General features: G+C 50.6%; 1 protein-coding gene and 1 long non-coding RNA gene across 5 annotated transcripts in view; one reads left to right on the top strand and one right to left on the bottom strand.

Moving 5' to 3' along the window:
* Pebp4 (phosphatidylethanolamine binding protein 4) overlaps positions 1–13852 on the top strand; it is a 209698-nt gene extending 195846 nt beyond the window's left edge. Inside the window, exons 6-8 of the mRNA XM_040737036.1 lie at positions 754–799; positions 3137–3250; positions 13579–13852. Coding sequence (XP_040592970.1) covers positions 754–799; positions 3137–3250; positions 13579–13724 — 306 coding nt within the window. The 3' untranslated portion in view covers positions 13725–13852. The remainder of the gene's footprint in view (positions 1–753; positions 800–3136; positions 3251–13578) is intronic.
* LOC121136551 overlaps positions 1–14786 on the bottom strand; it is a 76711-nt gene that overhangs the window by 46700 nt on the left and 15225 nt on the right. The gene's annotated exons all lie outside the window — the stretch shown is intronic.

Genomic DNA, 14786 nt, shown 5'->3' with positions numbered 1-14786 from the left:
ACCATCATTACAGCTATAAAACCCCACACCTAGGGCCCTCAGGGCTCCCTGGCATGGCCTGGGGCCCCCGAGCTGTGGCACAGACCCAGGGGCCTGGCTCCAGCCTCTTTCATCTAAGCATCCAGCAGTCCTGCAAAAACAATAATTAGCACCCGCCTCCAGGAGCAACTCATTATCCCACAGACACTGAGTGGAAGGAAGGAGGGCAGAGGGAAGCAGAGAGAAACTGAGGCCAAACAGACTGCCCAGAGCTGGGGCTAAGTCTAGTCAAGCAGTCCACTCTCTCCCCGACCTCCCCTCTGCTTCCTTGCCTCATAAGCTGGAGGATCCAGAGGGAGCAGAGTCCTCCCCGGTGAAGATGAGTTAACTAGCCGGCTGCTAGGGACAGGCAGGCCAGGTGTCCCATGAACAGTTACACCTTGCACCCAGCCTCAGGTGCTGATGGTGAGCCCAAGGCAACCCATTGGGAAGGTCTCTATCAGGATCCCTCAGAAACCAGGTGTCTGTTCTCTGCCTCCAGGACACCTCCCATCCCTTGATACCCTGCAACTGTCTCCTCTCCCCCAGCTCCCTGAAGTACCATTTTCCAACCCCCAACTAGTCTCCCAGAAGCAGCCACACCCCTCCTCCGTCCTGCTCCCAGAGAAAGACCAGCTGCTAAGGACAATGAGGGGTTGCTGAAGCATGGCCAGAGTCAGCCTCTACCATCACTGCCCAGGAAGTAATCCACAGTCTTTCCTTCTCTCCCTTTAGGGTGCAGACTTGAAATCTGGGATTATCCGGGGCAATGTGATATCAGGTGAGTGGGTCCTCCCAGCATCCCTTCTCCAGAAGGGCATTAACACAGTCATAAGAGTAACCATGACACTAATTCACAATGTGCAAATACCAGCTATAGGGGTTACTTGTAGGCTAGGTCACTGACATCCAGGTTTTTATTTGGGGGGGGGGTTGGGAGGTTTGAGTCAGGGTCTCATGTATTCCAAGGTGGCCTCAAATTCAACATAGCTCAAGAATTATCTTGAACTTCTGATCCTCCTGCCTCTGTCTCCTGAGTTCTGAGATTGTAGGCATATACCACCATGCTCTGTTTCTGCCATGCTGGTAATAGAACCCAGAACTTCAAGCATGCTAGAGGCAAGTACTCTACCAACTGAGTCATAGCGCCAGCCCCTAGGTCTACTTTTAAACAAGCTGAGGCTGAAGGAGGGGGGGACTTCCCCTTATCACTGCAGCTAGGAAGGCATGAGGCCAGTCAAGGGTCTAGGTGGTCAGAGGGCACTCATTACTAAATTTTCCAGGCCCCTAGACCCCCATACCCTTCCTTCTGAGGTCCTCACCCTTAAGGTGTGCCTTGGGTGCTATTTAAAGGGGATACTCAGATGGTGAGTTGGCCTCAGACAAAAAAACTAAAGATAAATGGTCCCGAACAGTCTGTGAATGAAGTAGCATGGGCTGCCATCATGTAGGCCAATTCCAACTCCACTTGCTTGGGGCCCAGTCTCACTTCTCAAACCCTCAGTCTCCTCATAAAAACGAACCTAAACAAGGCCTGGGTGGAAGGAAGTTGTCATTTATATACCCAGCCAACGTGGGGAACCCACTGCCCACTCCCAAATCTTCACTCCTGGAGGTTTTGAATGGGGGAGGTTTCTTCAGGAAAGCCCGAGTAAGAGAGTTAAGGGTAAATCCCCATTTCCCTGAGATTAAATCCATAAGTCTAATTTCAGTTTGTCCATGCAGAATTCTGACCACTAGGTAACCCCTGAGCCCGCCAGCCTGGCCAGAGGCCACCTGTTACCTCTGCCTTCCACAAACCCATGTTCATGAAGTGACAGTCTTTTTACTCCCCACGCTGGAAGTCTTTGAGAGGAATCCCCTGATTTGCCTAAATTCCGAAGCTCCAAAGCAGCCTGGGAGCCTTGGCAAGCTATCACCTGCCTCCTTGTAGACCCTGAACCACACAAATGGCACACCCTGCTCTGTTCCCTCAGCGCGCACACACACACACACACACACACACACACACACACACACACACACACAATCTGATCTGCAACGGGAAAGATGAGCAGTCAGGAAATTCCCTAGCTCTCGGTACACTGGTGGCCCAGTGGCCGGAAATATACCACGAGAACTACTTCCAACCATGCCCAACAGTCAGTCCCCTTTTTGTTTCATGGTTAAGAGAGGGAAGGAGGAGGAGGAGACGGCCATGAAGAGCCAGTGTTCCCACCCACTAGCCTCCCCCCTTGCAATCAAGCTCTCCCTCCCACCACCAACACCCCCACCCCAACCCAGGGAGATTCTTGGCCCCAGCTTGTATATCCTCCTGGGAAAGGGAAATGGGGAGAGGAAAATGGGGAAGGCAAGGCAGCCTTGGAAGGAGTTCCAGCTTAGAAGGCCTAGTCCAGGCCAACCAAGTCCCCTGTTGCTATGTAGGCACAAGGCAAAGAGGAAGTATATCTTCACCCTACAATTTTACCCCCAAAACAGCCAGCCTCCAAGAGGGAGAATGAGAAGGAGGGAGCCTTCTCCCCAGTGCCCCGAGCTTCCCAGCTTCCACGGTTGCCTGTGATCAAACCTTTTGAACCCAGTCCCACCCACCCTAGTAACCACTTCCAGATTCTCCCAAACCATCCAAGAAACTAGCTTCTTTAGGGATTGGCTTCCTAAGGAAATCCTTTTTAAAAATTTAAATTTAATTAAAACACACTGCCAAACACACTCATAGGGGAAGATGGATTTCTCTTGAGGCAGGAAATTCATCAGGAGAGACTAAAACAAGCAGGATACCACCAACTCCCCATCCACTGGCCCAGAACAGCATGGGAGCCTCAATCCTCCATGCCAACCTGAAGTTCCACTACTAGCAACAACACACCTACCTATCCCTAACAGACACTTTTAATAAAGACACTGAAGGGGAGATCCCACCAAGCATAAGTCCTAATGGGGGAGGAGGGAGGGGCTCAATAGGTGTGACTTTATTTGGGTGACACTGGGAAGGTCTCCAGGGATGGAAAAACACAGCTGACTTTTTTTAAAGAGCAGCCAGGAGACGCAGTAAGCAGGAGCTCCACCCTAGGTAGCATGGTGGTGACCCCACCTGTGTCTCTCGTCATTTTCCCTACAGATTACCAGGCTCCCACCCCGCCACCGACCACTGGCTTACACCGCTACCAGTTCTTCGTCTATCTTCAGGGAGATAGGGTCATCTCCATCTCTGACAAAGAAAACAGAAACCGAGGTGAGGCCATCTGCACCTTCACACAGAAGCTAGGTTGGATTCTGGGGCAAAACTGAAGTGTGTGTCTTTATGGGGAAGTCAGAACTTCTACTTCTACCCAAGAGCCTTGGAGGTGGGGGGTCAAAGGGCAGTATTTCTTGGGAGTGAATTGATTGGGACGAATGTCTTAAAGGAGGTGTTGACTTCAGATGTGGTCTCCCAGAAGTAAACACATCAGCATAGGAGCGCCCCCCAAAACTTTGCATGGCATGTATGGGCAACTACCCTACAACACCTCAGCAGGTAATTGTGCCCTATAATTGAGGCCAATCTGGGCAAGAGTACCCTGGAATGCCACCCTGCTGGTCTGTCTTCATTAGTGGTTAATTGCTTGGTCTGCCTTGCCATCTCAGTGATGGGGCAAAGATGTCCCCAGTCACGCCCCTTCTCCCAACTTCCCCTAGCAATTCTCCTCAGACACAAGGGAGGACACATTTCCAAAGCCTTCCCATGTCTAACCTGCCTGCTTGGCCTCAGTCATCCCACCAACGGGGTTCTGAAGCTTCCCAGACAGACTGCAGGTAGTTCACCGTGTGAGCCTTAGGTTTCTCTTTGGGAAATGGGAATAGAGCGATCCCTGTGCACTCTGTCACCTCCCTGGCTTAGGAGACAGGGAAGGTCCTGCAGAAGTCACAGCGGCAGTGTAAGGGTGCATAAGCACACACGCCCCAGGCCTTGCAAAGGTGAGTGGGAAGGCAGATGTGGGCAGCCGTTTCCCCTCCCCCGGTGACCCCAAGTAACTTCCACCCACTGGGAAACCGGCACAGGTATTGTCACATCCCCTGTGCCTGAGGCTCCAGAGGTAAAGAGCTGAAGCCCAGAACGAGGCTGGCACGCTGGTGAAGCAAGGCCTTCAGATGTGTGCCGAGCAGAGGCCTTCAGTCACGGAGGACTCAGCCCCTGGAGCCAAGACAGTGTCACTTTTCCACTCATGAACCCTCCCAGGTGCCTCCAACCCCTTGCCAGCATGCATGTCTGTTTAAACAGCTCTGACAAGGCCACACTTTTAAGTCTTGGTATCAAGCGGGAAGAAAGGGAGAAAAGAATGCGTCCTGACCAGACCAAAACAAGTCTCGTGTTTCCCCAGCTTCCTGGGTACCCAGTTCATCAAAATGACAGGAAGCTACCTAGGCTGTGTAGCTGCAGGGTGCCAGGAACTAATGTCCTCTACCCGGTTATCACCCATTCTATGTGATTCTTGTAGAATAAAGCAGTGCCTCAGTGCCATACCTCAGACTCCAGGATCCCAATGCTGGTGCCTCAGCCAGGAAAACGCTCAGAACAAACAGGCTCACAGTGAGACGCTGGCTTTCTTATGACAGGATGGAAGTGAAGGAGGCGCGTTAGAGGATGCCAGGAAGAACAGTGACAGGGGCCAGAGAGGAAGGGGGCAGTGTGTGCCCAAGACATTGCTGCCCTGCCGTGCTGAGACAAGGCTCCAGAGATGTGACTTAGCCTAGCATCCATGAGACAGAGGCTCAGGTACGCGGCAGAGGCTGCCCACCCCAACTCCTAGGACAGACAGCAAGGCAAGAAAACTGCAAATCCATGAGGCCTGAAATCACTTTCATTACGTGTGCCCACTCACACTTGTTACGTGCCTGCATCTGAGCAGAATAAGGCCCTAGAGTTTTCTTTGCTAAAGAAGGTCATGGTCCCACCATGGAGGCTACCTTCCACGCCTTTGTGCCTAGCCTTGTGCCGAGAGGAAACAGTCCCAGAGTCCACAGGATTTTCCCTGCCCTAAGGGAGCTGACAGTCTAGTTTGGAACTGATTAAATAACAGTGCAGAACAGCTTATAATTAAGTCCTTAACTGCATTGTTCTGACACGGAGGACACAATAATATCATGTGGACCGGGGGTAGATCTCGTCCCTTCCTGGGGTCTATTTCTCTCCAGAACAGCACCCCTCTTCTCCCAGGTAGAGAATGAAAAGTGTTTAACTGTGGGGTGAGGAAATCTTGCTTCAACTTTCTAGCTGGTGGTAATTCTCTCAGTGCCTCAGTTTCCACTTCAGAATGATGAGGTGCTCATTGGCGTGCAGTCCACAGATTTCTTGCCCTGGGGCTTCATGGAGGAGTGGAAGAGAGACTGGGCCCCACAGAAGCAAATCTGAACTCTTGAGTGAAGGAAGAGGGAGCCCTTGATTGTGGAAACTAAAGATGCAAAGTTGTCGTTGTCGTTGTTTTCAAATAAGAAAACAGGAAGCAAGTTGAGAGGTGGCGCACACCTTTAATCCCAGCACTCAGGAGGCAGAAGCAGGCAGATCTCTGAGCTTGAGGCTAGCCTGGTCTACAGAGCAAGTTCCAGCACAACCAGAGCTGTTACACAGAGAAACCTTGTCTTAAATAAATAATTAAAAATAAAAAAAGAAAGAGAAAAAATTTTAAAATAAAGAAAATAGGAACAAACAGAGGCAAGACCACCAGAAATGTGGCAATCGTGGGTAAACCACAAGAAGCTAGTAGAGACTGTCTGTGGGACAGGTAGCTCGTGAAGTGGCTCTGTAGAAACAAGCAATCCAAATAATCAGAGAGACGGGGGCACGAGGACACCGGAGGTGTGCTGATGTGAGGCAGCGAGCGAGAGGCCAACAGAGATGGACCCAGGGCGATTACAAAAGCAGAAACTGTTGTGGTCCTTGCATAACTTAGAGTATTGAGAGCCTGGTACACTCTGCACTGACAGTGCTCAGGAACTCACAGAGCCCGAGGCAAAACCAACACTCAGGTCAGGGCATAGGGCCCTGCCAATGAACACAAGCCCCAGGACTTGCCTTGATCTCGTTTTCTGTCCATAGGATTAGAGCTATGAGAGATGTAGGTATGCTAGAATCAGGTGCTGTATCCCCCAGGGTGAACAGGCTGAAGGGGAAAGGTGAAGAAGTTATAGGAGTTAGGCAAAGGGACATCTAAAAAGAAAGCTGGCTGAGTCAATTAGCTAGACAATTATAAGAAACGTTTGCAAAGCAGTTTTGAAACTAAAGTGACCTAAAGGTCCCCACTGTGACGCAGGGTCCAGTTCACTTTGGAATAAACAAATAAATGTAGAGCCAGTTGCGTTTTATCCCTGTGCAGGGCCTTGTCCTCTTCGGGACTCATTTGTATGTGACAGGCTGAATGTGGCAATGAGTCGTCATTGAACCTGCCACGACTGGAAACGAGTGGTAGGTGGCATTGTTCAAAGCAAAGAGGGTGAAACCCTCCTCAGGACAAATACATGTCCTCAGAGAATAAGGACATCTCAACATTCAAGCTCTCTCAATCAGGGTGTGACCTCGCACCTCACACCCCATGCCTTGATCCCCTCTCGTGACAATGGAATCGATTATTCTACAGTGGAATGACCTGGAACTGACTTCCTGAGTTCTGCCACATGAATGAGAGTGTTGACAAGACTTGACTGAAGGGGGCAACTCCAGACATTTCAGAGTGGGGGGTTTCCACAGGGAGGACCTAGGGGGGTTCAACCTACTCTGATCTAGTTAGGAAGTCCTGTGGTGCCATGATGCCACCCCTGTGCCACAGCCCCTCCTGTCATGACTGCCCAATGCCCTCTGAGTTCCCGGGACAATGTCTCATGCTAAGTTGTGCCCAACATGGCGCCCAGTGCTGACATGGCAAAAGAAAACTGCAAGTCTCTGTTCCCTTGGATGTGGGTGTCACCCTGGCGTAGCCTGAGTACTGGAGCACACAAAATGCTCTGGAGAAGGTATGCAAATATATCAAGTATCGTTAGCCCCCCCCCCCGAAGCCACTACCTCTGTTATATTTCACTGACATCATCCCAAAGGCCATGCTTTGCCCACACTTTGAGCTAGAGATAACTCTAGCCTAGGAGGTACTGGACTTTCACTCTCTGCTTCCTGGTGGATGGTCCTGTCCTACCTACCTACCTACCTACCCCCCCACACACACACGCACACACACGCACGCACGCACGCACACACACACATACACACACACGCACACACGTGCGCACAAGCATGATTCTCTATGGTTTCCCCGTATGTTTTCCTAGCAGCATCCTTTGCCTTGGTATATCCACTTCCATAATCCGAAGGAATTAACCGATCCCATAGCAGGCCCTACGCACACAATGTACAGCTTCCTAGGAGTCTCACAGGTTGCCAGAACAACTGATTCACCCATCCCTGTCTGCCCATCTAGATGGGCCAACTGTCCCCTTCCCCCATCTGGACTATTCCTCAGCGTGTACCATTGTAGTCCAGGGCTGTCCCCTCTCAACTCAGCTTTGCCCCCACTCCTGTTAGTGTCCCCATCGCTGTGCCAGCGTCCCTAACGTTCTGTTATGCTCAGGCATCTGCCTGGGTTTCTTCAGTGTTGGTAAATACTGCTGGTAAATACTGCTCTACTCTTGTCCACCATGGCACTAGAGATTCCTGGAGAGAAGAGGTCCTCCCTTTGATTATCTGTCACTTCGCCAAGCCTATGGTGGCCTCTCAGTCACTGTGTGTGTGTGTGTGTGTGTGTGTGTCACACCCACAGACACACATGTATAGGCCATTCACACACAGATCTGTATGTTCTCACACCCCCACGTTCACACAGACACCATGTTAACATCCTTCAACACCTGAAAAGGCAGCCACCTCTCTGAATGCTTATGCCCTCAAATGACAATCCCTACATCCACATCCTCCCTGTCCAACCCCAGGCCAGCAGGGCTGCCTTTCTGCCACCCGCCTTGAACTCGGTGACATTTTCCTTAGCCCCCACCATGTCAGGAGGCAGGACAGTGGCTGACATCCCCTGAATGACTGAGGAAATTTGAAGTCCATGAGAAACAAAAGATCTACAGCTAACAGCAGGCCAAACCTTCTCCTGGCAGATGGCTCTTGACACTGGAACCAACTCACTCAACACTGCTCTCCCCAACCAGATCACCAGATTTCAGGGACAGACAGGAAGCAACTGTATCTTGTCCGAAGCCTGAAAGTGATCATCTTATGCAATATCACCTTCTTGCCTTTGACTAGGCCTCAAACTCCTGCACTATGCTGCATCTAAGCCACTGACCCTTGGTTGTCACAAGCCAGCCTCATGCTCCTTTTGTGTGGGAGGGGGGGACATAGAAGAGAGTAGAGGTAGGACTTGACAGTCATTTGGTAGTAACGACACCTGGCTGGGATTTGTGGAATTTCTGTGGGTTTCATGATCCAGGTTCTATAATATGACAGATGGCCTGCTACCACTTGCTCCAGAAACCACTCAAAGGTCACAAGTCCAGGATGGGACCACTGTGAAAGTCAATAACCCAGGGACATTCAGTGGGAAAGTTCACTTGTTGCAAAATGGGATGAAAGCGGCAAGCAGGAATGGTTAAGGCTTGAAGCTAGACAGCTATAAAGGGCTCCCCAGCGCACAGACATCTGTACTCTAGGGTCAATGAGGAGGAACAGGTATGGGCCTGCCATACAATGGCTTCTAAGTCTTGCTTATGGATCTGAACACCTGCAGAGCTCTCTGGGTGAGTGAGACAGGGCCACTGTGAGGCCACAGGCATGAAAGCAACAGAGCCCCAAAGCAAAAGTGGTGGTGACATTCAGGAACAAGGCTAGGAGGGACCCATCGGCCTGTAGGCAAAAGGTAAATCTCAGAGGGAGCTGGGGAGCATGAAGGGAAGAGGCTCCAGAAAAGGGAGGTCACATCTGTAGAACAGACCCACCCTCAAACTACTACCCTCCAGCACATACACACAGACAGACACAAACACACACATACAGGCCCCACTGCAAAAGAGCTCAGCCCAACCCCCCATGACCTCCCACAGTGGTTCACTTGGCCTGGCCCCAGAATCCCCCAGGGCCTAGCCCCTGATCACTTCCCACTGTGGGCTTATGTGGCAGACATCTCTCTCTTGCCTTTGTAGGGCCCCACCCACCTGGCAGAGCTTGGTACCTTTGGGTTCCTGGCAGGCACCCAGCGGGGAACATCTTGGCAGCACACACTCAGATACCCAGTCCAGGGACTACCTGAGATTTCTGTAGGCTGAAGGTAGATCTCTTGGAGAAATGTGCACCGGCCAGGCTAAACACTGACCATTCAAAGCAAAAAGGAACACATAGATCATAGAGAACAGATAACTCCCAAATCCCAGCCAGTCATTGCTACCACCCAATACAGGAACTGGTAAACATTAACCTGGCCATTGAATTCCTTAGTCTCTCTCCCCTCTCCATCACTGCCCTTGGCTACAAGACAGAAGGAGGCCCCAGTACCCCCTGGCTGAGCAGTGAGAAATCCCCTCATTCTCCAGCTCTCCTGGGTTCTCTTCTACAGAGGGAAGAGACAGCTCCTCACAGCAATGGGCCCTGCCCAGCTTCCCTCCTGCCCATATGAACCAAAGTCCCAGGTCCCAGTGGTCCCTCTATCCCAAAGCCTCTCAAGCCGGCAGGATCAGCCACTCAGCAAATACTTCTCCAGAAGTAATTGGATGTGATGGAACGAGGGCTTTTCAGCTCCTGAGCGAAAGTCTCTGGATGTCATTTAATGGCACAAAAAATAAAAGGCTCAGGCCTCCCGCCTACCACTGCCGGGACATCATTAATCTCTGCAGAAGGCATCAGCACTTCTATCGCTGCATCCAGCCCTGGCGAGCCAAACAAATTACAGACCTGAGCCGGGCTCTCTATGGGGTAGTTATTAGTTTGGACTTGAATTTGTGTTGTTTTCTTCAGAGCCACCGTCCCCTGCTCTCCCAAAAGGGAGAATAGAGCAAGGCCCAGGCCAGGCAAGGGGCTAGACACCTCGGTCAGATACAAGTCACTTGCCTTGGGGAATCAGGCAGCTAAGAGCCAGATGTCCAGGTCCCTGTATGGGCTGCCTAGGGCAGGAGGCCAAGGTCAACAACTAAGAACCTCGTCTTTTCGTTCTCTACCTTACCTGAGTGGGGGGCTGCCCCCCTCAGCCTCCCGACCCCACATCCCAAAGTTGAAAGGACCACATGGAAAGTCAGATGAAAACTCTTTCACCTATGATTACTGGAAATCTGAAAGTGGGATTGCTACAAAGACTGTAAGCATCAGTGAGGAGCTGGTTACAAAGCTGTGTTACTGGACAAGGCCTCCCTGACCGGGACTGGTTTATTTTAATCCGATGTTAATTATCTAATATCAGAAACTCACTGAGGTCAGGAATGAAGCTAGATAAGGAGATAAAGCAGCCCCCACCACCTATGCCTGTGAGAGATCCAGGGAGGCCTTCCCCATGTTACATAAATGGGGCAAGCACAGAGACTCACTCCACTCGGAGTGGACAAACTCTAGGTGATGAACTGCCCCTCTCATTCCCCTGAAGCCTGCAAATGATATGTGGGCACACAGATGCCACTCCCAAATTGCAAAAGCCATGGACTTGAGACCTATAATGGAGAAAGTGCCCATCAACATCTACCACCAAGGTCATTCCAAACCTGCTGGCCATGGCATTCCCTGGGAATAAAACTCTCCTGGATGCTGAAGAGAGGATCTTCCATCTCTCCTAATCTTAGTGTCTAGTATGAGGTTAGGCATATAGTGTGGTTCAAATTCCTCCAGGCTTTAGATAGCGTGCTTCCCCTCACCCCCTTCCACAACCAAGTAAACATCAGCACCTTGGCCAACCTCTTCTCCATCAGCTCTTAGCAGAAGCAGTGGCCTCCTCAGCAAAGCTGCTCCGACTGCTTGTGTAGGATGAAAGGCGTGCCCTAGGGTTGTGCAGAGACCAGACTGCATATGATCTGCGTGGCTCTGCTGCAGGAGCTCCAGCCTCTGCGAGGCTCCCTCCAGGCAGCTCAGGACATAAACACCAGAGGCCTCACTCACCACCCTGCCTTGTCCCAAGAAGAATCCTGATGGCCAGCTACCAGAGCAGTGGTCCCGCCCTCTTCCTGCAGCCAGAAGACAGAGCAGTGCCACACAGGAAGGGGCTTTCCTCTGAGCAGTGACCACAGAAGCCACAGCTCTCCATTTCTCTCCACATGCCCCTGAGGGCCTGACTCACCCCTCTTCCTTCTAGAGCATACTCTGGGTCAGTTCCTCCTGCCTTCTGTGGCAGGAAACTAGTGGGGGTGTGTAAGGAGTCCCTGCTGAGCCAAAGGAAGAGACAGCAGGAGACTAGTCTGGGTCCTGGCTTTGAGGAGCTGCTGCCCAAGTTGCTGAGAACCACAAGGCTGTTAGAAATATGGCCAGAAGGAGCCTAACTACCTCAGGACACTCTAAGTTTGCACAAAAGACAGCTGCCTAGTCAGGTTTGGCCAGCTCTGATCAAGGGGAGCCAGGCCCCTCTCTCTCGGGACATAGGGGATTTCTTTCCACCAGCTTGCTCTCATCTCGTGATGGGTTTCAATTCCCTCATTGCCACCCAGGCTCCTTCCTGTCATACTCAGTGAGGAAAGGAGAAAGCTACCTTGTCCCCTTGTAACTACCACACACTACTTCACCTAAGATCCCCTCTCTGGGGCTCGCGCGCGCACACACATGCCCATTCACACAGAGACACACCTGCATGTGCTTTTCAAGGGTCAGATTACTAAAATTTCTTTCTAGTCAGCCTAGCCCCTGGGGTACAGGGGTTCTTACCACACAATGTACACAAAAGAACAATGACACAAAGCCACATCATGCAGTTGCCCGGTGTAGCCAGAACCTATCCATGGGCCAAGCTGGCAGCATCTCAGCCACCTTCCCAAGAAGCATAAGCTCTAACTCTACAGACCTTGAGACTGAGTCAAACATGCAGTTATTAAGTAGTCTTGAAGGAACCTTGAAAGACTTTGTACCCCCATCCTGCCCCCACCTCCGGCTCAATCCCATCTGTGAACCAGAATAGTCACAGTCCTCCACATTAGAAGTGGCATGAAGTAATGTACGTGGTGCTCCTGTGATAACACCTGGCTTCTAGGAAACACTACAGGGATGTGTTCTCATCTTACTGTTGGCATTGTCGTCATTATAGCTTTGGGGAGTTGGTATTACAAAAAATGTCCTGGTCCTTCAGAAGATCTTTGAAACATGAACCTTACCTGGTAGGGGGTGGGGAGGTAAGTTGAGAAAGAAACATGGGTGAACTTCATATCATCCTCATAAAAGCAGTTGTGGATATAGCTGGGGACCACTAGTGGCCTATGACTCTAAGGTGAGACTGTGCAGGGACTTCTGGGTTGCCAGCCTCACGCTGGCACTCTTCCAGTGGATCTCAGTGACAACTGGTCTCCACAGACCATGGCATGTTGGTCACTGCCTGTCTGGTCTTCTGGGTGAGGCCTTCTTTGGGTGTTTCTCCCACCCTAGAAAGATTTCTTGAGTTAACCTCTCCCCTAAAATAATAAAACACTGTAGGACACATGTGAATTACAGTTATCCAAATAAACAGGAAAATAAAAAAATTAGCGTAAGAATACTCCATGAAATAGGTGGGGAAGCTACAGCAAATTACTTGTTACCTGAAATCCAAACCTACCAGTGCTTCCTTAACTCTCCTGGCAACCCTCCAGCCAAGGTGCTTGAAGCTCAGGATTTGGAAAAGAAAGACTGGAACATACTTCCAACCACTTCCCTCAACTTCCTTCCATGTCTGGAGCTGTACACTTATTTCCCTGCCACAAGACCCCTCTCCTCTCATCACAGGAGGCACACCTCGTTGGGTTGATGCCCCCTCAGAAGCCTCTGACCTAGGCATTGACGAGGACTCTCCAGCCCTAAGCAAGGGACATGTCTCCCATACTTGATCCCCACAGAGGATCTAAGGGCGGCCCTTCTCCTTCACCTCAAGGAGGAGCTGTGTGTTGTGGGGTACTTGATGCTCTGGGTGGAGGGGAGTTGTAAGAACAGCAGTAGGCTCCCACCAATCTCGGCCCCAACAGCTAGGGTGAGCAGGATGTGATGAGACATATCCACACCTCTGTCATCAGAAGACCTTCAAGAAGAGGGGGTGGGAAGACCAACATTCATCTGATGATGACTCTCTATACTTGGGGTGAGGAGGCAGCAATGTATATTAAATAGAAGACTCTTGGGAAGGAAGCCTAAGGTGGCTTTAACTCTCTGCAACATGTCACCATCACCCTCTAGCAAGCAGACATCTAACTCTATCATGTGTGAGAGGTTCTACAAACATCCAGACTTTCCTAAAGCTATGACCCAGAAGATTCCCCCATGCAATATGTACTCCCTAGCTCAGGGACAAAGGGTAGCCCTGTCCACTCAGAAATTGCCTCTCCCTGCCAGGCCATCTAAAGTCTATGGTTATCTCTTACTGTCTCTCTGTGGTCTGTCTGTCTTTCTAGGTTTTTGGAAACTGGAAAAGTTTCTGCAGGACCACAGGCTGCAGAGTCACGAAGCAAGTACCCAGTTCATGACTGAATTCGATGGCCACATACCACAATTTTTTAGACGCATGAATGAAGCCAAAGGCAAATTCAGTGAAAGATAACGGTTCACTGAGCTGCCGACTTTACCTTCCAGATGTGTGCCCATGTCATGTAATCTACTACAAATAGTCTTGGGTCAGAATCTCCTCTTGGAATCTTCCAAATTAAAAAGAAAAGAAAAGAAAAGTCACCCAGGGATTAGCAATTTGCTTCCTAACCTGTATTCCTTTGAAAATTAACAAGGGAAAGGCTAAGGAGATGGCTTGGTCAATAAAGAGCTTGCCTTGCAAGCATTAAGAAGTGTGTTGGGATATCCAGAACCCATGTCAAAAGCCCAGTGATGGGAAAAATAAGAATCAGGCAAACATTTCCCAAAGCCCACTAGCCAGTTGCCTAGGCTACTTGGCCACTATCCAGGCCAATACCTTTAATCCCAGCACTCAGGAGGCAGAGGCAGGCAAATTTCTAGGATAGACTTGCCTACAGAGTGAGTTCCAGGAAAGCCAGCCAGGGTTACACAGAAAAACCAGGTAGTGGGAGTGGGAGAGAGAGAGAAAGCAAGCAGGCGAGGGGGGCGGGATACAGCTCTATCTTAAACAAAATGTTGACTGTGCCTGAGGAACAACAATGCTTGAGATTTTCCTCTGACCTCACATTCATGCACAAACACATGCGTATATGCACGCGCACGCATATGCACACACACACGAACATGCACACACGGAAGAAGAAGTAGTAAGAAGAAGAAAGAGGCATAGGGAAAGAAGGAGAGAAGAAAAGAAAACCAACAAGAAAGACGGGACCAGTGTCTAGTCCTAGGTTTGAGGATTCCTTACAAATGCAAGTGAGTCAGGCTGACAGGCAGGAGACCAGGTCCCAGGGCCTGAGCTGCCAAATCATTCATCCTCCCTATAGCCCACCATCCCCAGCTTTGGCAGTGAGGAAGGAAGAAGTGTTGGTGGAAATTGGGGTTTTGACCATGTACCTTTCCAGTTCTAACAGCCAACAGCCTTCATTTAGGGAATTTGGCTGGTACCTGTTCCATGCTAGACCCAGGACAGAAAGGGGGGGGTGGATGTTTGCTACTCTTGTGGATCTTCACAATCTGGGGTGGGAGGGGGTGT

Source organism: Mesocricetus auratus, unplaced genomic scaffold, assembly GCF_017639785.1.
Source record: "Mesocricetus auratus isolate SY011 unplaced genomic scaffold, BCM_Maur_2.0 Super-Scaffold_2245, whole genome shotgun sequence".
In the NCBI taxonomy this organism is placed as follows: domain Eukaryota; kingdom Metazoa; phylum Chordata; class Mammalia; order Rodentia; family Cricetidae; genus Mesocricetus; species Mesocricetus auratus.
Note: the sequence above shows the minus strand (reverse complement) of the source record. Positions and strands in the feature narration are given on the sequence as shown.